The 24,655-nt window shown below is 36.9% G+C and overlaps 1 protein-coding gene across 1 annotated transcript in view; it reads left to right on the top strand.

The window, feature by feature from the left end:
* Window positions 1-24,655, top strand: part of PRKCH (protein kinase C eta) — a 110,006-nt gene that overhangs the window by 71,996 nt on the left and 13,355 nt on the right. The window contains exons 11-12 of the mRNA XM_026698642.2: window positions 18,287-18,425; window positions 19,517-19,705. Coding sequence (XP_026554427.1) covers window positions 18,287-18,425; window positions 19,517-19,705 — 328 coding nt within the window. The remainder of the gene's footprint in view (window positions 1-18,286; window positions 18,426-19,516; window positions 19,706-24,655) is intronic.

The raw sequence follows: 24,655 nt of genomic DNA, 5'->3' as shown, positions 1-24,655 counted from the left end.
TTGGTTGATTGTTCTCACTGTCAGAAAGTTTCTCCTTGTTTCCAGGTTGAATCTCTCCTTATTCAGTTTCCATCCATTATTCCTTGTCTGGCCTACAGGTGCTTTAGAAAATAGCTTGACCCCTTCCTCTCTGTGGCAGCCCCTCAAATATTGGAAGACCGCTATCATGTCTCCCCTGGTCCTTCTCTTCACTAGACTAGCCAAGCCCAGTTCCTGCAACCGTTCATTGTATGTTTTAGTCTCCAGTCCCCTAATCATCCTGGTTGCTCTTCTCTGTACTTTTTCTAGAGTCTCAACATCTTTTTTAATGAACAGTTCCCAATCAAATCCCATATTTTTTAGTTATTCAGACCTGAGTTGGGAGGATATTCAGGAGGTCCACTTGAATATCATCAAATGTTGGTGATTGTTGTTTTAAAAATGCTTGTTGTGTAAGCAATTTGAAATCTAGTTTTTTGGGGGAAATGGTACAGCCTGTGAGAATGGAAATGAGACAGAGTCACAGAATTAGTTGAGAGTATCTTTTCTCCTTGCCTGGGGACATGGTGACCATGAGGTACAACATTTGCTGCATATTTGGAAGCAAAATATTATGGTTGAGTAGAAGAATTGTACAAAGTATTTCCATTGAATTCTAATCCGTGACCATAATAAAAAGTACTTCTGGAACAGATTGTCCTGTGCATTAACTTACGCAACCCCTCTTTGGATTCTCAGACTGGCTTACATGCAGCCTTACATGATTTTTGTTTTCATTGTGTATTGCATTAGCACACAGGATAACGGAAACAACCTTTGAACAATTGTATGCCCTAAAGTTGCAGAACTGCTCATTGAAAGTTGTTCTCTCTAAATGTAGTAGGTTTTGATTTCAGTATCTAATTTATTCAAGGACTTTGTCAATCAAATGGTTCTAAGAGCCGTGGTAGCATGGTGGTTAGAATGCAGTATTGCAGTCTAATTGTGCCGACTCCCAAATACCAGCAGTTTGGCAATTCGAATCTCACTGGCTCAAGCGTTCCATCCTTCCAAGGTTGGTAAAATGAGGACGTAGATTGTTGGGTGCAATATGGTAACTCTGTAAACTGCTTAGAGAGGGCTGTAAAACACCATGAAGCGATATATAAGTCTAAATGCTATTGCTATTGCTATTGCTAAAACCATAAGTCAAATGTGCAGATTGAATTGTGTTTGCATAGTATGAGTTGACACAGTGTGTATTCCTTCAGCTCAGTTTTCTTGCATTCTTCCTTCACGTTATTATAGACCTTGACGTTCATTAATGTTGGGCTCAATAGTTGTCATAAGTTGAGGACTATCAGCTTACATAAATAATCATGGTTTTGATGTAGAAATCATAATGAAGGAGAATGAAGAACCAGTTACACATTTTCATGCAGTCAAAATTAATTGAAGGAAAATAGAACATGAATAAGAAAAGCTGTGACAGCTAAGCTCTTTCTTGGAACTGATTAAATCTTTTTGTTGTAAAAGACAAATGCAATCTCTTTTCTTGGATCCCACTTTTGAGAGAGAGTTGCGTGTTTACTGGGAACTGTCACTGAGTTCTGGTAAGCTGCTTAGTGTTGCAACCTGGACACTGTTCTACTGAATATTTTTTCATGTAATCTCTTATTCAAAACAAATGTGCAATTCTTCACAAAGCTAATAACTAATGATGAGGCAAATTCCCAGGAAGCATGTACAGAAAGACAGCTTTTTAGAAATTTGCACTCAATAAAACGAAGTGTGTGTAATTTCTGGAAACAGGGTATTTAGATAGAATGTTTTTTTTTTTAAAGGGAAAATATTTGTGGTATTGATGCTTATATAGACAGGTGGGTATTGGTGTGAGCTCAGCTTCATGTCCCACTTACTACAACACAAAGGTTTTCAAGGGAGATAGATGTCCCTTATCAATAGTCCTCCAAAACAAAAACAAAATCTGGCTGAGTGGCCAAGGACATGGAATGAAGCTGGAGACTCCCAGTCCTGAATCGCTACACGTTGTGAAAACAATCTGCCAAATCATCTTCAACTAACATGGAATTAAAAAGAAAAGAAGTTAAATGGGTACATATTATATATGACACTCTTTTATGTTGTAGAAAAGACATTAAATATAGAGATACTTTTAGTCTAGTCAAACCATTTGCTCCAAGACCAAACAGAAGATACTCAAAATAATATATGCATTTATGGGCATTTGAATCATGCTCACTAATTCTTGGGCTCTGGATGTTCTCTGAGCTTGGCTTCAGCTGAGTTTCATTACCAGGCTAGGTAACAATGTCAGTCCATGGGAGAGGGGAGTTGCATTACTTATCCTGATAATGAAACCTCTGCTGAAAAACATCAAGAATCCAACTGTTCTATCCTGAGCTACATATATTTTCTGCTAATGGAATTGGAATCACTGTTATTTCCAGACCGTATGAATCCTTGAGACCATCTGGAATTTCGAGAGTATGTGATAGGATGGATGTTTTCACAAAATGTTGCTCTCTGTCATTCCCTCTTGTTTCCCAAGAATCTCTTGATTGCCTCAGGTTTAATCATCCATTTCCCGGGCAGGTTGACACAATTCCAAACAAAGCACAGGGCTGCAGTAAATAGCAAAAACAGTTGAGCTAGCTCATTGATTTGTATCATGTTAGCTTTTCATTATGTTCTGATATGGAAACCATCAACAGATTTAAGAGGTGGAGAATAGAATTTTTCAAGAGATAAGGGACTTTTTCTAGGCATGTTGGAAACTCAAAATGCATGCATCATGTGGGACAATTTAGTTGCTATGATGGTAGACAGTGCAGGAAAAAGGACTGTGAAAATTGCCTGTGAAATCAGTCTGAACTCTGGTTTTTACTAAACATTGCTGTGACATTCAGAGAATGCAGATCTTTCTCTTCCACTGTGTATGTGAGAGGTGTAATGCTAGAGATCACGTAAGAGGGTTTAGTGTGGGCATCAGACTGGGACTTATTTGTTTTGTATAAAAGGCTATTGTATTGCTGGCAGCTCTCTCTTACAGTTGTCTTAATGTTATTGGCTATTATGTTTCTTGATATCACACACAGGCTTGAACATGTCTAAATCAGAGGCTTAGATACAAGAGGCATGTAACATCATGTTTTGGGTGGCATGCATGGTAGTGCAGCAACAATTTTGGATCCTATGATGTCCTTACCTCTTGATAAATTAGAGATCTGCAGCAAAGAAGTTTATAAAGCACATAACACAGCTTCAATCTGTCACATTTTACTGCTCTGAAAATAAAGTCACTCTCAGTATTTCCCTCTCCGTTTCTTCTCTGTTCGACATAATACTTGTTTGTTTCTTGGCATACATCTATTGAAGGCTTGGCTTCCTAAGCTATGTATTGTTCACCTTACTTTTTTCAAAAAACGGTTGCTTATCCTCCCTTGTTTGGGCAGGTTCTGTACAAAGTTTTAATGGGTCTCTTTGGAAATGCATACTTCTTCATCAAAGGGTGACATGAAAAGATGGTGAGGAATTATTTTGATTGCCATTGAAATAATGGGTTTTAGTTGCAACTACAATATTTTGGGTAAATATAAGGAGAAATTTCCTTTTTTTTAAATAATTTTTTTATTTTTTATCTTTTATAAAACATCTCATTAGGTGAACGATGTGTTTCCAGGTTTTACATTTCCATACAAACGTGACCATAATTATGTACCAACTTTTATATCCAAATTAAAATCATATTATTACTTATTACCTTTTTCTTTAAATAATCTCATACATTATTTAACAATATTTTCCATATTCCTATTCAGTTTCTATATTCATTGCTCTTATTTTATGCAATCTCATTTCATATTGTAGCTTATTTCATTTTTCTTTAAATATTCTCCTGTCATGTTAAACAATATTATCTGTATTCTTATTCAATTTCTATAATAATTATACACATATTATTACATCTGTCACATTTGTAATTTTTTCCATGTACAATTATTCCATTCAAAGGTTTTCCCCCTTTTATTACCAATTCGAACTTGCCACCCCTTTACTTATACATTTTCCCCATTTACTCCCTTTAACCGATTATAAAAATTTAAAACAATATAACCATTAGTCCCTTAACTACTATATAAACATACATACATACATACATATCAGATTCCACATGGTATTCCCTTTACTGTATTATATTCTAATCATATTTTATTTTATTTATTTATTTATTTGATTTATTTATTTGATTTGTCAATCGCTTACAAGATAATAGGTATATGAGTAAGAATACAGGAAATAGGTAGAAATAAATGGGGACAATAGGACAGGGACGGTAGGCACGATGGTGTACTTATGCACGCCCCTTCTTAGGAATGGGGTGAGGTCAATAGTGGATAGTTTGAGGTTAAAGGAGTGGGGGTTAGAGGATATAACAACAGAGTCAGATATTGCATTCCAGGCATTGACAGCTCTGTTGTCCCCCCCAAAAAAACAGTTACATACTAACTTTATATTCCCATTTTAGTCTATTCAATATTTTTTTAAAAAAACTACTAATAATTTATCCATTTTAAATCTTATACTCCCTTTTGCTTTTTCATCACATTATTAAATATTAATTAATATTCTTTTATTATATTTTCCTTTCCATAACTATTTCAAATTAAGCTTATATTTAGTTTATCAATAATTTTTTATGTAACATTAATTCTTACACACACACACACACACACACACACACAGATTCTATACTTCCATGCAGAATCTCTTTTGCTGATCATCTACTACCCATCATCTCTAATTCTCTGAACTATATAAATTCTTCTCATTTTAGTTTGTTTTCTCTTTCTTGTCATTTTTTGGTCCTTTCCCTTTATTTCCCTTCTTTTCCCTATTATTTCCCTTAAATTACTTCTCCAGCTATTTACTTTGTCACCCTCCCTTTTCTGACCCTTCCTCTGCCATTTCCTCTTCTGTTGTTTCCTTTTCCTTTGCTTAACCTTCAGATAATTTCCCTTAAGGGGAAATTTCCTGTTGAAGTGATCTGTACAAACAGTGGAATGGTCTACTTATAGAGATGTTGGCTTCTCCATCTCGTGAAGTTCTTTTTTTAAAAGAAAAAGCTGGATAATCACCTCTTGAAGATAGTTTTATTACTTTTTCTGTTTATTACTTTTTCTGACTCCATACTTCTGATCCTATGAATGTATCAAGAATTCTTATTATTTTCATAATAATCTTGTGAGAATTGGGTTGAGAAAGCCCATTAACCAAATCCTTGGTATGCACATGTACTTGGGTTCAAGTTATAATGGGTTTGCAGATACTCTACCTAAGAGATTGGAGAGTTTCTGCTGGTCAATGAAAGTAATACTAGGCTAAATGGGTTGTTGGTAACAAGGTCTATAGAATTGGTGTGAAAGAACTTAAATGTAGTTCAACATTAATAATAAATGCAATTACATTTGTTTAAGATTTTTCCTCTTCTGTTGCATAAAACAGTAAAATTCAGTTGGATTTTACTAGGGAAAATGGCTATCTTCAAGACTTTGGGAAGTCAAATTGTACAATTAGTTTATATGCAGATGCTATAGTACACTATAGTAGTCTACACCTCCTCGGGTGGCGCGGAGTGAGATTAGATTTTATGATCTCCAAGTTGTCTTCCATTCTAAGATTCAATTTGGAATAGAAATTCATATTCCTCTAATTCTTTCTTCTAATTATTTTGCAGTTTGAAATAGCCAAAAGATTTAATTACAGACCACTAGACCTCACTTGATGAAGCAGATCTAAAAATGGTTTATTTGTTGAAATCTTAATGGACCAAAAGTCTGCGTCTGATGCAGTCCAAAGAGCTGTTTGGATGAAAACAATTAGTCAAACCAGTAAATATTTTCTCTTGTTTCTTTTTTACTATAGAAACATAAGGCAGCTTCAGAGACATAATGACCCCATTGCAACTGTAAACTGCCCATCTTTATTTCAGTTCTTAAACAAAAGAGTGTCAGTTATGAATCTCTTAAGTAAAATGCATTTTTATTCCTTCCAGAAAATTGCTTTCTCAATTTGTCAGCTTTATGCAATGGTAAGCAATTTGACTTAGTTCAAACAGTAGGCTGTACATTCCAAGAAATACTCTGGAGAACATGAGTGTGGCAAAAACAAGTAGAAGAAAGAATGGGAGGTATGTAAGTTTCCACTGGATGGGTTTTTTGCTTTTTGTCCCCCAAGGCCTTATGATCACAGTTCCTGTAAAAATGTTAGAGGAATCTTTACCCTGGCTCACATATGAATGTGAATAAGATTTAGTGAAAAGTTGTATTTCATGCTCCTGGTTTTATTCCTAAGTGGGTATTTATTAGCCTTCCATAACCAGGCAGAAATTACTCCCACATTGATAGTAATAGTGGCAGGAAGAGGCATTCCTCTTCCGCCAGCCAGTCTTTCATGGCATGAATCTACACTACACGGAGAGGATGGCTTCTTGCTGATGATGGCCACCCTTTAGAATAGCTTAAAGCGAAACTGGATAAAGTCGTGGAGGTCAGATTTACCCATGATTCATAAAACTTGTAAAATGTGTGTTTCTTCGGTATCGTATATTTCCAGTTGCCTAGGGAACAATTTCAGTTGCAAGGAAATAATGATGTGAGAGGGCATTTCCTGCTTAAAAGAATCCCTGGAAGTATTTGGTTGGCTGTGGAAGAAACAAAATGCTGGATTAAAATGGGCTTGGGCTGATCCACCAGGGATTTTTTATGTTTGTGTCTTTTTATTTTTCTCAATATTGTTTCTCTGTTTGCTTTTAATTTTCCAACCAAGTGGAATATGCCATGAGAGTGGAAACATAACAAATAAAGAAACCATTAGCTAAGTAGCTGGTGATCGCTATCACTAAGTTGTGTCGGGACAGTTGAAGCACTTCAGCTGTTGAAAAGATTGAATGATGATATCACCGGTGCCTGGGGGATGCCCAGTTGGGGACACCTTTCATGCCCCCATTAAGGTACCCGCTAAAGTCGCACCCATTTATCTACTCATGGTCACCTGCTTTTGAACTGCTGAGTTGGTAGCAGCTAGAGTGAGTGACAGGAGCTTACCCCACCCCATGGCAGCAACCATGTCTTGAATATGAGCCTGCCTATTGTCAGGCCAGGGTCCTAACTTTGTGAGTCACTGTACTCATGGTGATCACTGAGAACTGGATATCACTAAGTCACGCCAGAACTCAGCCATGGAGTACTTATTTAAGACAATGAAAATACAGTCTTCAGGTGTTACTTTCTCTCTGTCTTGAACCACATAGGCAGTTATTTTGAGGAACAGTGTTTCTCAGCCTTGGCAAATTTAAGCTTCAACTTCTAGCATTCCTCAGCCAGCATAGGGGATTCTAAACTTCCTGAGCCTGGGTGCCTTCAGATATGTAGACATCAACTTCCACAGTTTTCTGCAATGACCATGCCACTTAGGAAATTCCAGGAGTTGAAGTCCACACATCTGGAGGACAGCCACATTGAAGAAAGTTGAAATAGATAATTCTGGCTGGAATAATTAGATTGACAAGGAAAGATACCTTTGTACAGTGAAATGAAATTTGATGTCTGATCTTCTAATGGCCCTTTTCTTGATCCAGCTCCTGCTTCTCTTCCCAGATATTTATAGAAATAAAAGTAGAACCACAGAACAGGAAGGTATCTTGGAAGTTTTCTAGTCCAAAGTAGGGATCCTCATTCAATTCCAGGTAACTGGTTGTCCAGTCTTTTCTTAATGGAAGAATGAAATGGAACACCCGCAACTCCGGGATATTTTCTTATTGAATTCTCTGTGAAGTTAACTGTAAGGTCAGCTTTGTAGAATCAGGTGCGGCTCTTTGCAACATGGGTCAGTTTGTGTTCTAACAGTGCTTTGAATTATAGTTCTAAGTACATATGTATGTATATATGTTGCATCTCTCCCAACAACTAACTCTTTTGAGAGCCTTCAAGATGCTGAGTGAAATTTTCAGTTAAAGTAAACAAAAGGAGGTTTGAGGCAGAAAGGCAAGGCTAGATTTGATAGGGCCTGGCAGAACTCGTAGTAATAGACTGTATAGGCATTAATTAAAACAATTGTGATAACCAAAGTAGGCTCCTAAATACCAGTGGAGGCTGCTGAATATCTAACCACCAAGCCTTTGCTGACAGCAGGATTTATAATTTTAATTAGACTTTATAATTAGGGCCTAGGATAAGTATTACAGTAACTCAGCTGAAGGGCTGAAGCCTATATTTTAGGGCTAGAGTCATACATCTTTTGCCAAGTAAGCCACATATTATTTTTCCACATCTTTATCCCCCCCTCCTTGTATTCCAAGTCCCTCAGGAGTAACATCTGGACAGTCTCCAGAAACTGAGTTCTCCAAAGACTGAGAAGCACTTTTAATGGATTTTTTTAAAAAAAAACTACACCTCTTTAAAACGAAAAAAAGAAACCTCTCTGCAATTTAACATGCACAGTTCTTTTTTTTTCTTTTTGGCTGACATGGGATTTTCTTTTATACAGCCATGGATAGTTTTCTAAGCTGAATGGCCACCTGCAAGTAATTTCAGTGAGTCACTTTTTGGCATTCCTAAAGGGTGGTACAGGACATCTATTTTCTTTAATGTGTTTCCACATCAAAACAATATAATTGGATTTGCACAGGAGGCAAGAAGAAACAGGAACCAAAGAAAAAAGCTTCCGTTAGTGACCTTGCTGAAATCAGCACAATTAGACATGATGGAGCTTTGTGCCAGCTTTCTTGTATCAATCTCATTGCAGATTCATCTACCCACGAGATGGGATGGAAAAATGCAGGGGATCACAGTCTCTCTTGTGGTCAGTTAAAGTAGTGGCCCTCAAATATGGCTTTGTATTTGTTATTCTAAGGTATCAAGCCTGGAGGGGAAAGTCATCCATTTTGGGCATGGGTTTTTTTTTGTGTGTGCAACCCATAAATTTGTGCAAAATATATTCTACAAGGTCCCTTCCAACTCTGTTAATCTGTATCTGTATATTTAATATCAAAGTTGAAGGAGATAAGCTGGACTTTTCAAGTCTAGTTCTCTGGTAGCTCCAAGATCTTTGGAAAGATATGGGATCTGAGATCACTTCTGCCAGCTTCTTCAAAACTCTGGGATGTAATCCATTTGGTCCAAGTGATTTGAACTCGTCTAGGGTAGACAGGTGTTCTCTTACCACTTTCTTGCTTATTTTAACTTGTATTCCTAGTCTGTCTTTTATGGTTCTGCATTTGGTAGGTCAGGCTATTTTTCTCCTTTTGTATGAAGACAGATGCAAAGAATGAATTAAGCAGTTCTGCTTTCTGCTGACTGTTACTTCCTTGCCATCTTCTCTGATCATTTCCTTGACATTTTTCTAGTTGTTTATACGTTGAAAGAAACTTTTTAAAAATTATTTTTGACATTTGTTGCAAGTCTTAGTTAATTCTGAGTCTTAACCTTTCCTGACTTTATCTTTGCAGATTCAGGCTATTTGCTGGTATTCTGCCTTCGTTATGTGTCCCTCTTTCCATTGTATATATTTGTCCTTTTTATCCTTAAGTTATTCAGTTCTTTCCTTATTGATTTATTCAACTGATTTCTAATACTTGTATCCCTTTTTTCATATCAGTCCATTGGCAGCTGCCAATGGACTGTTCAGCATTTTCACACAAGGAAGTTGCGTATGGATTCAACAATTCCTGACATAGTCCAAACTGATAGTTGTTCAAAAATAAAAATATATATTCTCAAACTTTGGCTGTTATAGTCCAAAATACTTCTTCTTGATTCCCAAACTGTATAAAGGGGCCATGCTTCAGTATCATTAGAGGAGACGATGCACCGTAGAAGAATTAAATCAGCCTTTTAGAGGTATCCATTGTTCAGTGTTTTAGATTAGAGTGGGGTTTATGCTACGTTGGTTCCTTCTCTTTCTAATATATAGGCAACTATTACATTCTAAAATACTGTAGCTGTAACGATGCATTAGGATTCCCGAAGACTATTCACGCTATGGCTGAGAGATGATTTGAATTTCAAAAGAACCAGGAAGTTTCTGACCTTGATGAAAGGGCGTATCAGGTCATAATACCTGAATTATTTTCCTAGTATAAGAGGAGGCCTATTCATGGTCCTTTGAGCTGGCTGAGAAGATGCATTTATTTAATTTGGAGATATAAATGATCAGTAGTTTCCACCACCAGTTTCAGTGCATGAAATGATTGGGCCCAGAGAACAAATATTTAAGGGACATTTTAGTCTTTTTGCTCTGGAGTTAATGTTGTCTGCATCAATGATTCCAGGAGGAAAGTTTTCTTTCTCTCTCTCTCTTCTCCCCTCCTCCCGCCTGCAAATATTATGAAAGGCAGTGCTGTTAGGAATGAATGAGTTCCAGGATATTAAGTAGGTTATGAAACTTCCACTGTGTCCATCTAGGGGAATGAAAGGATCTGTTGGATTTCTAGGCCTTTGGTTGTTTGAGCACCGTGAGATTTACCCAGTCAACATGTCATCAACTTTCTGGAAGGAATTCTCATCATAATTCAGTGAAGTAGTATTTTCCTTGCAGTTCTGGGAAATGTCACTGTATCCCATTTTGAATGAAAGGACTATTATTCTTTCTTTAAAATGTGACTCCCTGGTAAGGAACATTATTATGCAACAACAGACAGATTGATGATTATCACAATACGTGTTATAAAAAAAAACTGGAAGAAAAGCACAGAATCTTTGTATCATGAACAAAATGTCTCCAAAAATATTTGACAAGTTATTTTAACACCTACAATCTTGTCCTTGGCTGAAAAAGAAGCTAATTTAAACCTTGATAAACCACATTTAAACGTAGTCTACAGTTTCTCGTGGTCCACAGAAATGCCTTAGATCACTTCCCTGTGAGAAGGGTCCTTGGTATCATGAAAAATTAGTCGGAAAGGCAGCCAAGATTGTGTGGCTTTAACAAGCAGCAATTGTACTAATGTCGATTTGACAATTTCCTTGTCATTTTGATGGCTGTGGGGAAACTATGGTTTCCCAGTACAAAGAGCAAGTTGTAAAATCATTTTTGGCTGTTCGACCAGCCTGGCTTTCTTGTTGGGAGGTGAGTGACTTACCTCCTTCTTGTTAATCTATATAACCCAGATTATTCTCCCTTCAATCAACCAAATTTATTACCCATTTTGTACTTATTAAAATTACTACGGGGGAAAAGAGTTTTCCCCCTTATAGTTGAAGAAATTGTTAGCAAACAAAGAGACCCTTTCACTGTGTAGTATTTCTTTAATTTGCATCCCATCATTTTTCTCTTAATGCGATGTGTTTCTCTGCTTGTTGGAAAGTGACACAAGAGCCCCTCAATGGAAAGGATAGCTTCTCCCAGGAATAGATTTGTTCTGTGATATCTTCTTGTCCGTCTTTTCAGGATGCTTTTGGATGACTGAATTAACTGGAATGAATCTAATATGGTAATATTGTATAAACACATCAATTTTTGAATTTCTCCTAAGGTAGGCAGTGAATTTCAGTTTAATATGCATATTTGGTTAGGGACTATACTTTAGCAGCAGAGAAAGTGTTTTTAGCATTCACTATGGCCAGATACATATGTGGATTCTCTGGTTAAACAAAAGGGTTAGGATAAACCTGTGATTTTGAGAATTCTTAGTTTTAAAAACCAATGCAGCTTCATTGGTGTCTAATTACAGAGATGTCCAAGAGGATCTTTTTGAGTAGAATCTGAGAAGAACATAGGAGAGACTGTATGAGAATTTTATGCTCCACTTCATCCATTGCATCTCATAATAATGTTTTGGCAATATCTTAAACAGAACCTTTTACAGAAGCTGCATATACATCCCATGGCATGTACATTCTGTCATGCAAATTTTCCTGCTTTATCCTTTCTATAATACTATGGCAGAAGGTTAAATGTACATAAATACATTTTACTGTAAAAATAATTTTGCTTCCTAGATATTCACTGTTTACAAAGCGTAGATTCACTCCTAATTGGTTGATTATGCCAGAATATTTGCAACAAACACTTCTCAGTAGCTGCATTTTCTTTGCTGTTCCGATAAATGGAACTGCCTTGGAAAATTACATTACCAGAATTTTGTCCAGTAATATTGAACAGCTATTCTTTTTTCAGGTTTTTTTCCCAGATGACTCAGGCTGACTAGATTCCTTGAGACCGCTTAGCCATTTTTTGTAGTGACCTGGAATTTAGAATATTTGGTGTATCCAAAATTAGCTCGCAAATAACCTACCAACAAGCCTCTTCCCCTTGATGAGAAAAGGACACAGAACCAGCAAAGAAGACAATTTGCCAGTCTTTCCTCCTTCCACAGACTCCAGATACCTGAGAAAAACATATAATAGAATAACTTTATTGTCACTTTGAATGTACATTAATTGGCATACATTAAAAATGAAATATCATTGCGTACAGCTCTTAAAGGGACACCACCTCCAATATTACACTACATAAACATGACAAGATAAATAAATAAATACAAAATTACATATATTATAGGACACAGAGAAACAACACAGTCTAGTTCGGATGTATACCTATTTATGGCGAGAAAAACGAATCTTGTGAGCTGTGCAAAAGGGATGACCACTATTAATTTCTCTTTCATATCCTAGTATTCTGGACTGTCTGAATCCAAAAAGTATCCAATCAATTCAGATTAAAAGAATAATACCAAAACCTATATTGGAATTCAAATATATCACATTTTCAATCATGGCCAACCAATGGATGTCTTCAAGTGGGGAATAGCCATCCTTCAACAATTGGCTTTCAGAGCTATATTGTCTCTGTGTCAACTAAAAAGATACTCCTTTGGTCTTTTTAGCTGCCAGAAAAAGGGAGTGGGGGAAAACAAGGCATTCTTGAAATGCCTAGATAATCACCCCGGCAGCCCAAAGCTGTCAGAGCATAAGAAGGTTATTGGAGAGCATGATGGATGACTCTTAGAGATGGATGTGTCCCATTGGAGAAGTCACATCCAGGGGATGGGGTGGGGGAAGACCAAGGGTCAAGGGAGAAATGTATGTTGTAGATTAATATTGGCTGCATCCAGCTTACGCCAACATGGCCACTCCTAATAAATCAATTTACTTTTCTCTGAGATGTGGCTAGAGACTTTTGATTTGAATGAGGGTAGATTTGTTGGAGCCCTGACACTCTGAATCTGTAGGCTCCATGTTAGTTGTTACTAATCGACACTGAGAAATTATGTCTATGACATTGTCCCATCTTTATTTAAGCCATCAGAGCCCCCTGGCCTGTTTAATTCATCACTATCTACTGTATCTTGGGGATCAGTGGCCACATTCTCTTGGGAATCACACCATGAGTGTAGCAAATCCAGTGTCCCAAATTGTGAGAAATACATAAAAATGAATCAACAGACTTTTGATAATCTGATCCATAGGGTTCTTTATTAGGGAAAATACTGCACTATGGATCCAAAACCATGTTTAGGAGAGAAGGAGACCCCCCATTTAGTGAATACAGCTTATATAGGTTTATCAAATCACATGGTTACATAACACTTCCTGTTTCCCATATATGGACATTATACAACGTTTTCATAAGAAAGTTCCAACCTTCCATGGAAAACTCCCAACATTCTCATTATAGTCAGATTTCCTGTTATTCAAATTCCAGAAGATTATAAGAAAACCATTAATATCTCTTAATGTGACATCTAATGTCAGAGCACCCTAGAACACATCTCTAACTTAAGCCAAGTACATAGTTTTTCAAACTTGTATTATTTCTAGCAGAAAACACATTACATAACTGTTCTGAGCTTCAAAAGTTCAGACTGCGAACACAAAATGGCTTCAGTTCAGCTCTTCACATTCTCAGGTGTAATAACCAAATTTTCAACTATAACACAAATGGATCAGGTTACCTGTTATCTCTGATGCTACTTTTGCTTTCAGATGTACTCCCCCCCCCCCCATCCACCACCACTCTATGATGAAGGACAGAAAAGAATGCCCCAAATACAGGCCTGAACTGATTTCTTGCAATTAACAAGAGCTGTGGTGGTGTAGTGGTTAGAGTACAGTACTGCAGGCTTCTTCTGCTGCCTGCCTGCTGCCTGCGATTTGGCAGTTCAAATCTCACCAGTCTCAAGGTTGACTCAGCCTTCCATCCCTCTGAGGTGGGTAAAATGAGGACTCAGATTGCTGAGTGCAATATGCAAACTGGGTGCAATATGTCAATTGCTTAGCAAGGACTGTAAAGCGGTATATAAGTCTAAGTGCTATTGCTATATGCTGCTACTTCTTAATCTCTGTTAATTGACAGCAGTGTTCCAGAGTTTAGTTAGGCAGGGATTGAATTGGGTTTCCAACCTAACCTGAGAACTGAGCCTAAAACCTAGAACTTCCATCAATTTCCTTGGCTATTCCTGGGATTCCAGTATTACAAGAGGCAAATAATTGTTTCTATCCATTTCTGGCTCAACAGGCATATTCTGTTACACCTGTATTATATTCACTTTTAGTTGTTTAATTGGGGTTTTTTGGTCTCTTTGAGTTAGTTATGGATTTCTCATGATTGCCTGGACTAGTTTTTCTTGGCAAGGTTTTACAGAAGAGGTTTGCTATTAACTTCTTCTTTCTAGAGCTGAGAGAGAATGACTGACCCAAAGTCGCTCAGGTAACTTTTAAGGTAGGACTAGAACTCACCCTCGCCCAGTGCTATAACTACTATACTAAAATGGCTTTCAGTTGGGTTTAATCAGAGTTTAGATACACAGAGGCAGTACACTTTGGATTAGGAAGCATTTGAAGCATGACTGATTATTGGACAAGGAGAGCCTAGTCAAATCCAACAAAGCATTTCTTTTGTCCTTTTGGTTAACAGTCCTTAGAACTAAGAACTCTTAGATTTGATCTCTTTAATCATTTCATCCATCATGGAATTGATGAGCAAATGGAAATATATGCCTTCTTTGTGATTTAGCAGTCCATCGTGAAGTTACATGAGTCTAAAGTAAACATTTGTGCAGATGACTGCCTATCTTAGCCAAGAATAAGTAAAAACCACACTACTGCAGGTTTATAGAAATCAAATCATGCCTTCAGGTTACAGATGGATTCCAATGTGTCTGCAGTATTCACAGGCCATAAAATAATTCTTAAATGGTAAACCTGGTTTCTAGTTTCTATAAAAATGTATGTAGAAACATATTACCTAGAAACATATAGAAAAGTTTCTGTAAAACCTTCTATATTTTCCATAGTTTATATTAATTTTATATCTTTATATTAGTGGTGGGATTCAATTCTTTTTATGACCGGTTCTGTGGGCGTGGCTTGATGGATGTCGCATGGCTTGGTGGGTGTGGCTTGGTGGGCATGGAAGGGGAAGGATACTGTAAAATCTCCATTCCCTCCCCACCTCTGGGTGAAGGTTACTGCAAAATCCCATTCCCTCCCCACCCCACTAACCTACTTTCCAGCTAACCTACTTCTCCAGTGCGGGGCAACAAAAGAAGGCCCAGCCGATCAGCTGGGACTCAGGAGGTAGAGAATAGATGGAGGGCAGGGCCAGTCAGAGGTGGTATTTGCCAGTTCTCCGAACTACTCAAAATTTCTGCTACTGGTTCCCTAGAACTGGTCAGAACCTGCTGAATACCACCCCTGCTTTATATATGTAAATTTTAATAACATCATTATTAAAAAAGGAAGTATGGGACAGATATATAAGACAAGATGAATAATTGCTGGACCAAAGATTAAAAGATAAACTTTTAAAACGTGAGGATTTGCTGATGCCTTGGTGATAATTTTGGAAGATCCTCTGGAAGGAATACAAATACTAATGTAAAAATTATCAGATTTTGTTGTATTAGCTGGATTTAAAATTAAAAAACAAAACAAAAGAAGGATGTTAACAAAGAAGATGAACATCAAAAAGCAAATGGAAAAAATTGCTTTAATATTGACAAAAAGTTAAATATTTCTATATTACAATGACTAATATGAATTGTATAGTATACCAGAATAATTATATTAAGACATGGAATGAAATTAAAAAGGACATGTTAATAGGGAATAAGCTACATTGTCAGCGTTAGAGAGAATTTATTTGATAAAAATATTTTGCCAAGATGATGTTTTTGTTTCACACAGTAACTATTTTGACAATGGATGTATTATTTAACCAGCAGTTCCTAAAATTTCCGGCTCTATGGACCAGCAGCAGTGTGGGGTGCGGTGGGAGGAGATTCAACCTGGAAATAAGGAGAAATTTTCTGACAGTGAGAGCAATCAACCAATGGAGCAGCTTGCCTTCGGAAGTTGTGGGAGCTTCATCACTGGAAGCTTTCAAGAGACTGGACTGCCATCTGTCAGACATGGTGTAGGGTCTCCAGCTTGGGCAGGGGGTTGGACTAAATGACCTACAAGGTCCCTTCCAACTCTGTTAATTTGTTAAGGATGGATGGTTTCATGCCCATGTGTACAACTTGTGCAAATGAAACTTCAGTACCGGGCCGTGGACCGGGAGCTGAGGATCCCTAATTTAAACAATGGCAGAAAGATATATCTAAGTTTGTATACAAAGGGGTAAAACGAAGAGTTAACTATAAAGTGCTTCCATATGCAAAGGATGGAAAATATTGGGATTACCTAATTTGAAGTAAGGTTTGCTGAGAAATAAAAGAATTTTAGTATTAGAAGAATATGACCTGAGATTTGGATGATATGGTTTTCTATCGTATGATAAAGTTAAGCTCAATGTAGATTTAGAACTGCCTTATTAAGAATATGGAACTAAATATGGAACTAAAATAAGCCCAGGTTGTGCCTGAAAATGCCTTTAGAAAGGAACATAGAAAAAAAAAGATGAAAGCAAACTAGAAAGCAATTGTAGAGATTTAATCTGCAAAGTTTTTCATATATACAGTTAAGAGAAAGATTTAAGGTACATAATAGGACACGAAATTAAGCACATAACACTTAGACTTATATACTGCTTCATAGTGCTTTACAGCCCTCTCTAAGCGGTTTACAGAGTCAGCATATTACCCCTAACAATCTGGGTCCTCAATAATGAACTTGCAATTGTAAAATGTATAAACTTTAATTATAAACAGAAGAAGAACAAATGAAAGACTGTATGATAAAATGCTTACAACTTTGTCCAGGAAAACTTTGGACAACTTTGGACAATATACTAATGGACAGTGGGAATATATGTGGTTAAAAGGATCAAGGCTTACATTTTGTTATAACCCAAAAGAAAATTTTTAGAAAATGATATACCTCTGCTATATAACTCAAGAAAAATTATTTGGAACTTCACATTTATGTTACAAAGGGGGAAAACATGAAGGGTAATTTTAATATGTCTACCAGCCTTCTGGCATAAACTTATACTTCACTATCTTATCTTTTGTTTCCCTTGAGCTCAACTAGTTCTTCATTATTTTTCTCCAAAAAATGTTCATTTCTTTTTTATTATTACTGTAATATTAACTTTTTCCCTTTATTATTCTCACATCCTTTCTGTAATATTCTTGTTTCCATCTTACAATCTCTTATCTTAACATCACTTTTTAGTTTGAACTTTCTTGCTTATCTTTTGATTTTAACTCAGTATTACTTATATTTTTCTGTTTGTCCTGGTACATTTCCCTTTTGAAAATTATTACTTTAAATACTTAAGATAAAGTTTTCTAAAGTACTATTGCAGTATTTGTAGAAATCAGCAAGGATGTCCTATTGCTATGTTATCTTTATTTACTTTTAATTTTCTTATATTGTATGAAGCACAGGGAAAAAGCTTTATTTGAGTAATACAGGGAAGAGAGAACTCAGCAAGAATTCTAGTGAATGCTAGGATAGTGGATGAGGGTTTCTAGTCTTTCTGATTATGGGTTATTCAGATTTGGATGGATTTGATAGTCTACAAGGTCCCTCTAACTATATAACTCTATGCTAGAATGAATTCAAGTTTGTTATATTTATCTACTGTACTTTCACTTAGAATGCTGAGATTGTTGGTTTTTCTATATTGGCAGTAATTTCCATTTTCGATTGAACTTCCATTAGGTTCATGTAATTTCAGCACATGGGAAAATATTTATACAGTAGCATCATGTTTCAAAACTTTCCATGAACTAAATAGCTGTGATCATCATCTATGATGGTGGTGTTGATCTTGGATTTTTAGGTTCATTTTTATTTGTTTCTGCCTCAGTCTACCACTGACAAACTGATGTGATAATACCAATAATATCTTACAGAGATCTGAAACTGGATAATGTGCTGCTGGATCATGAGGGCCACTGCAAGCTGGCAGATTTTGGAATGTGCAAAGAAGGAATCCACGATGGGATCACCACCGGCACATTCTGTGGAACCCCTGACTATATTGCTCCAGAGGTACAGGAAAGGTTTCCATTTTATTTAAAGGGGGTTTAAAGCCCAAATTTCCATCATATTAATGGAGTCTGAACAAACAAATTTCATTGTAAAATATGCTTGGCTTGGCTGGTAAAAAAAAAAATCAGCATAGGCAAATAGCTGCATAATTTGTACACATCATCAATTTGGTGTTTAAAACTGGTCTGTAAAGCATTTGGATATATGTTTGTATGGACCTATGTGTCCATGCTTATGTCTTATATGGATCAGAGGTGGTATTCAGCAGGTTCTGACCAGTTCTGGAGAACTGGTAGCGGAAATTTTGAATAGTTCGGAGAACTGGTGATAACCTTCCACTGCCATGCCCACCAAGCCACACCCACGGAACCAGTAGTAAAAAATTTTGAATCCCACCATTGATATGTATGTAGTAGAGATGATTTACTCATGGGAGTACTCATGTACTTCTGAGTAGATAGTTCATACATGGCCAGTTTATGACGATATATCATAAAGAAATCATAAATACTTTGCTTTTTTAAATTTATAAGCAGAAGTAAATCACTTAGGGTATGGGAACAGACACAGTAATAATCCAGTGCAGAATAGGTGATTGCCCACTAGATATAACATGTATATTAGCATATTAAGCATATACAATACCATTTTATGTCTGGATATTTCAAATCATACACTGAGTTAGTATGATTTCAGATTTTGGGATTGGTTTTCTGATCCTTATAATGTGTCTCTTTCTCATTTGGCCCACACATTCATATACTTCTTGAGTTCCTTATATCTGATGTCACATGGATTGACTTCCCTGAAAATTAAATGATGTAAAAATTATATCTGAAAATTAAGAGTTGTGATGACTCCTTTGTACAATATGTCGTTGCTTGATGCGGTATTTATCAAATGAAGATTTAAACAACAGTTAAAAATTTTTTTTTGTAACCTTGGGATAAAGTTGTCCTTGAGTCAATATGAAAATTTTATGTATTGTATTTGACACATACAAGTCATAAGGTAACAACACATTTATCAGGTAAAGAATAGTAAAAACTCAGAAGAGCATGAATAATTTCTACCTTTCTCTTTAATTGCAGATTTTGCAGGAGATGCTTTATGGTCCTGATGTTGACTGGTGGGCGATGGGGGTGCTCCTCTATGAGATGCTTTGTGGCCATGCTCCATTTGAAGCTGAAAATGAGGATGACCTCTTTGAAGCTATCCTCAATGATGAAATTGCCTACCCAACATGGCTCCAGGAAGATGCAGTGGCAATCTTGAAAGCTGTATGTATATCCTTATTTTTATTTGTGTTTGTAGTAGTTTCCTCTACTTAATGTGCTTTGTAAGACAGACATGAAAACCCTTAAACCAGCTTAGATTTTAAAACAATACACAAACATATACCAGATAAAAACAATCTGGTAGAAATGCAAAAATAATAAAATCTTTAAAAGCCTAGGAAAGAGACACATCTTAGCTCGATGTGGGAGGAAAAGTAATGGTAAAATCTCCAACTTGGCCTTAATTCCTAGTATCGTCATAAAATATCCATGTAGGGTTGTTGGCCACAATAAGGAAACTATTTGCTGTTGTTTTTATTTTCTAGTCTGTTTCACAGTCCTGAGATTTCCTGGTAATTTCCATTTAAGTTTAACTTCTCTCACCCTATTTAGCCAACATGGCTAAGTACTCTTACCTGGGCAACAATAGAGAGTGTGGGACCAGTTTCCATTTCTGAGGAAATATATTCTATAGGATGGGAGTGATGGAAGCGAATAATATATGTTCTGTATGTCCCTGATTTTCAAAAAATGATTTTTTTTGTCCTGATAGGTTTATAACCCCCTGCCTCCATTTTTCCGTGACTCCTTATTGTAGCTTATGAATAGCTGCCTCAAAGTGCTACCAAGAGGAGTTATGTTTTATGTTTATGGAGTTTATGTCGTTCTCTTTGCTTTTTTCTATTTAACAAAATGTGAAACACATCTTGATAAGAGAGAGTCAACTGTTCCATGGGCACAGCTAGTTATGTGGGGCATGACATGGACTGAATTTGATCTAAGATTTCTCTAGTGTAATTATAATTGTGTAACTGAACCAAACTACTACCCGTCTTTATCTTTATGGCTGCTGTGGCTTTAAATATATGCTTTGTACTCCAAAAATGCTGTGTGCAAACCTTCAAAAGGAAAACAATATACTTAATAAAATGGTGACAATTTCATGGAACCATTGAAATATAATCACATATTTCATGAGACCTTGGTATTCTCTTAGGAGTTCTCAATAATCTGATAAGAGTGGTACCCAAGGTTTACTTAGAGGCTACCAATACCTTCTTTAGACTAGACTCTAGCAGGTCAAATTATGTTAAAGCTGGAAAAGTTAAATTCAAATCATGTATTGCCATGAATATTATCTCACAAAAAACAAGAACTAAACCAAAAACAAGACAGAACAAGACAGGTCTATAATTCCTTATTTTGTTCTTTGGAGGTGGCCTCTGTTGAGGTAATTCCCCTTTAGGAGAATGAGCGCAGACAGGGAGACGTATAGGGAGTTGTGTTTGAATAATACACACACAGTACACAGATACACTGAACAGTAAATGTAGGTTTTTACTTCCAGAAAGTTTAAGCAAAGTTCAAGATAAGCAGTCCAAAGTCATTCATAGGTAAATCAGTCAGTTTTTCAATCCAGGGATAATCCAATAACAAATTCCAGTGTCAAAAACAGTTCAGTAACAAACTTACATCAAATCCAGAAAATATCAGTCAATTAGGAAAAATGGAGCAACGGCAATCCTTTTCAACAGAAGGAAACAGAGATACACTCTCTTCTGAGACTCAGACTAAGACTAAACAACCCAGGTTTCTGGCTCCATCTTATGGCCATTTGAGAAATCACACCCAATTGCATGCTCTTGCATTCCCTTAAAGAGACAGTATTAAAATGTCTATCCTGGTTTATATATTTCTAACCCAAATAGCTGTTAGGTGACTCATATTCCCAACAGCCTCTGAAACAAAATAGTAATTTTCTCTTTAGTTCCAGATCCTTTGAATGGAAAGAATCAGGAGGAAAAGAATAGTGATGACAAGGAGATGCTTGTTTGGACCTAAAAAACTCTTATTTTGCTTCCCCCCGTGACTTATTTTAATGAACAAATCTGTAGGTTCCAGGGTTCCAAGGCCATTAATACTTCCATGCAATAAGAAAGCCAGTTACAAGTATTGTCCAAATACAACTCGTTCATTTTTAAAATGCTTATATTTTAAAGAGAGGGGCTTTTGCACATGTTTTCATCCAAACCTAGGGACTTTTGTTGCTGCATTTCACTAGCAGGCAGAGGTTCTTCCTGCCCCCTCATTGCTCAAGCTGACATGGCTCTGGTGGGAAGGAATTAGCTCTGGTCATGGGAAGCTCAGCTGCAATGCTCCTCTCCTTTACTACTATTATGAAAAATAAAAGAGACTTTTGCTTTTTGAGTTTTGCGTATGCTATGTTAGTCCTGATCTCAAATTCTCGGATTATGAATTTGTATGTTTGTATATTTATTTTATTCGGGTAAGTCTGGGCAGCTTACAGTCATAAAAAATAAAAATTATATAAACTAAAAACGTAAATAAGTTAGTACAAAATCCAAATACTATGGCACAATTAAAAGATCTGCTGTTAATCTGTCAACCATCCTCAATATAACCCCCCCTCCCTCTATTGGAGCCCCTAGCTAAGTGGCAGAGACAGTCTTTAGGCTCTTATGGAAGGTCAGAAGAGGTGGGGCTGACCTCAGTTCAAGGAGCAAGATGTTCCCCAGGGCAAATACAATGGGAAGGAAAGCCCTTCTCTTGGATCCCTCCAGCTGGGATAATCAGGCTGATGAGACCCACAGCATGCCTCCTTTTCCAGGATGTATGGGGTTGGCCAATCCCAGTGTGGTGAGATGGTCCCTCAAGTACCCTGGACATGAATGGCTTTAAAGGTGATTATGAATGTATTTGTGGACCAAATCAGTGAGCTAAATACTGTGAAGCTGGCCTGGTCTGGTTGGTCTTGCCGTCTTTAACAAAACCGAAATCGGTGGACTGCTGTAGTTTTGATGGACACCCATAGGGGAACATAAATACTTATTTGACATAGAGCAATGACTGGGAATGTAGTGACAGGTATAAGTGGACTTTGGGTAAATGTTGCAGACTACCTTCATTACGTGCTGGGCAACCCATTTCATAGCCATAAAGAGACATAGAACATTCCATTTCTTTTCTAAGTTCTAGTGCTTATTCAGATTCCTGCAGCCCAGATCTAGTAATTCTAGCACTGATACAGACTGCCAGCACTGCTCCACCCCTGGGAGCATCCTGGGCCACTGTGACTGCTATTTCGTCAACTTGGGCGTGCAAGCCCCAGGCACCAAGTTAGGTCTGCTCTTTTGAAACTAGCTATTAGTTCTTCAACGATCGTGAGTCCTAGTTTGAAAAGTTTGCCTTGAAGGCCAGGGAACTCTGCTGATGTCAATGGACCCAATGAAATACATTGAGAAACAGGTCTTTTTAATTCAGTCCATATGCTGCATGAAACCGTTAGCCCTCCATTTTTGGCTTTTAGTATCCCAACATCATATTGCCAAAAACTGGCATTGTAACTCTTGATTTTCATCTGCATTTTTAAAAAATGTGACTACGGAGAATAGGTACAGGGGGCTTCTGGGAGACAAATGGCTCTGACTTCCATCTTTAAAAATTCTCCCAAAGAAGCCCTAAATTGTGCTTCAGAAATATGACCATTTTGTGCTGCGGTGGCAGAGTGGTTAGAATGCAGTATTGCAGGCTACTTTTGTTGACTGCTGGTTGACTGCAATTTGGCAGTTCAATTCTCACCCAGCTCAAGCTTGACTTAGCCTTCCATCCTTCTGAGGTCAGTAAAATGAGAATCCAGATTGTTGGGGGCAATATGCTGACTCTATAAGTTGCTTAGAGAGGGCTGTAAAAGCACTGTGAAACAGTATATGACTCTAAATGCTACTGCTATTGCTGAAGTACTTCAGTCTAGTTTTAAGCTGTTTCCTTGGGGCTAGATTTTATTAAGGACCCCTATGGGAAAGGTTTATTTTATATTTATTTATTTATTTATGTCAATTGCTTAGAAGATAATAGGTATAAGTAAAAACATTGTTATGAATACATGGATACATATAAGAAAAATAAAAAAATAAAAGAAACAATAGGACAGGGATGGTAGGCACATTGGTGCACTTATGCACACCCCCTACAGACCTCTTAGGAAAGGGGTGAGGTCAATAGTAGACAATCTAAGGTTAAAGTTTTGGGGGTTTGGGGAAGAAACCACAGAGTCAGGTAGAGTATTCCAAACATTGACCACTCTGTTGCTGAAGTTGTATTTTCTACAGTCAAGTTTGGTGCGGTTAACCTTGAGTTTATAACTGTTGATTGCTCTTGTATTGTTATGATTGAAGCCGAAGTATTTGCAGGTAGGACATTGCAATGTATGATTTTATTTTTGTTTTTGTTTTGCAAATGTTTCATTACCCAAACTGGGAGCTTTGGCAGGTAAGGCAGTTACGCAAACTAGATGGGGCCATGTCAACCCACATAGGCAAGGCCAGGGTTATTTTTTTAAACCATTTGGATTCTATTTTAGGGCTAATACATTTTAGCACATTTTCCCTTTGAAACAAATGCCTGTAAATGGGCCAACTTGCATGTTTAGTTGGAGGGATCTTTGAGGGTTACAGAAAGTGGACTTTAAGACAGAACGTAGTCCTGGAGCCTCAGTTGACCCATCTTGTTCTATTTGGAGAACAACTTTACAAGTTTTAGGAATCGGGAAGTGCAGGGGAAGTTTTTTTCTTTCATCTCCTAGCAGTTACAATGTGTTTTAAGTTATTTTCAATGTTGGAAATTATGGTTTCCTCATTTAAGACTGCATGTTTACCAAAACTCCCTTTTGAAAGTACTGTTTTGAAAGTATTATTTTTTGATTTGCAGAAGAGATGGACAAGTAACAGATCTTACCAAATTCCACGCCTTTGTTCTTGTCTAAAAGGACCCAATAATTTAGAAAATCGAGTGAGTGTTGGTCAGGCTGAACAATTGTCATAAGACAGTTGGGTCTAACTCATGTTAAGGGCATGCTTACTATGCTCAAAATCAACATCCTGCTAAATTATAATTTAGTATTTACAAAATATATTTCATTCTGGAACAAAATGT

This window comes from Pseudonaja textilis, chromosome 1, assembly GCF_049901715.1.
Source record: "Pseudonaja textilis isolate UNSWEBS1 chromosome 1, rPseTex1.2, whole genome shotgun sequence".
Classification (NCBI taxonomy): Eukaryota; Metazoa; Chordata; class Lepidosauria; order Squamata; family Elapidae; genus Pseudonaja; species Pseudonaja textilis.
This window is presented reverse-complemented; position numbering and strand designations above follow the sequence as displayed.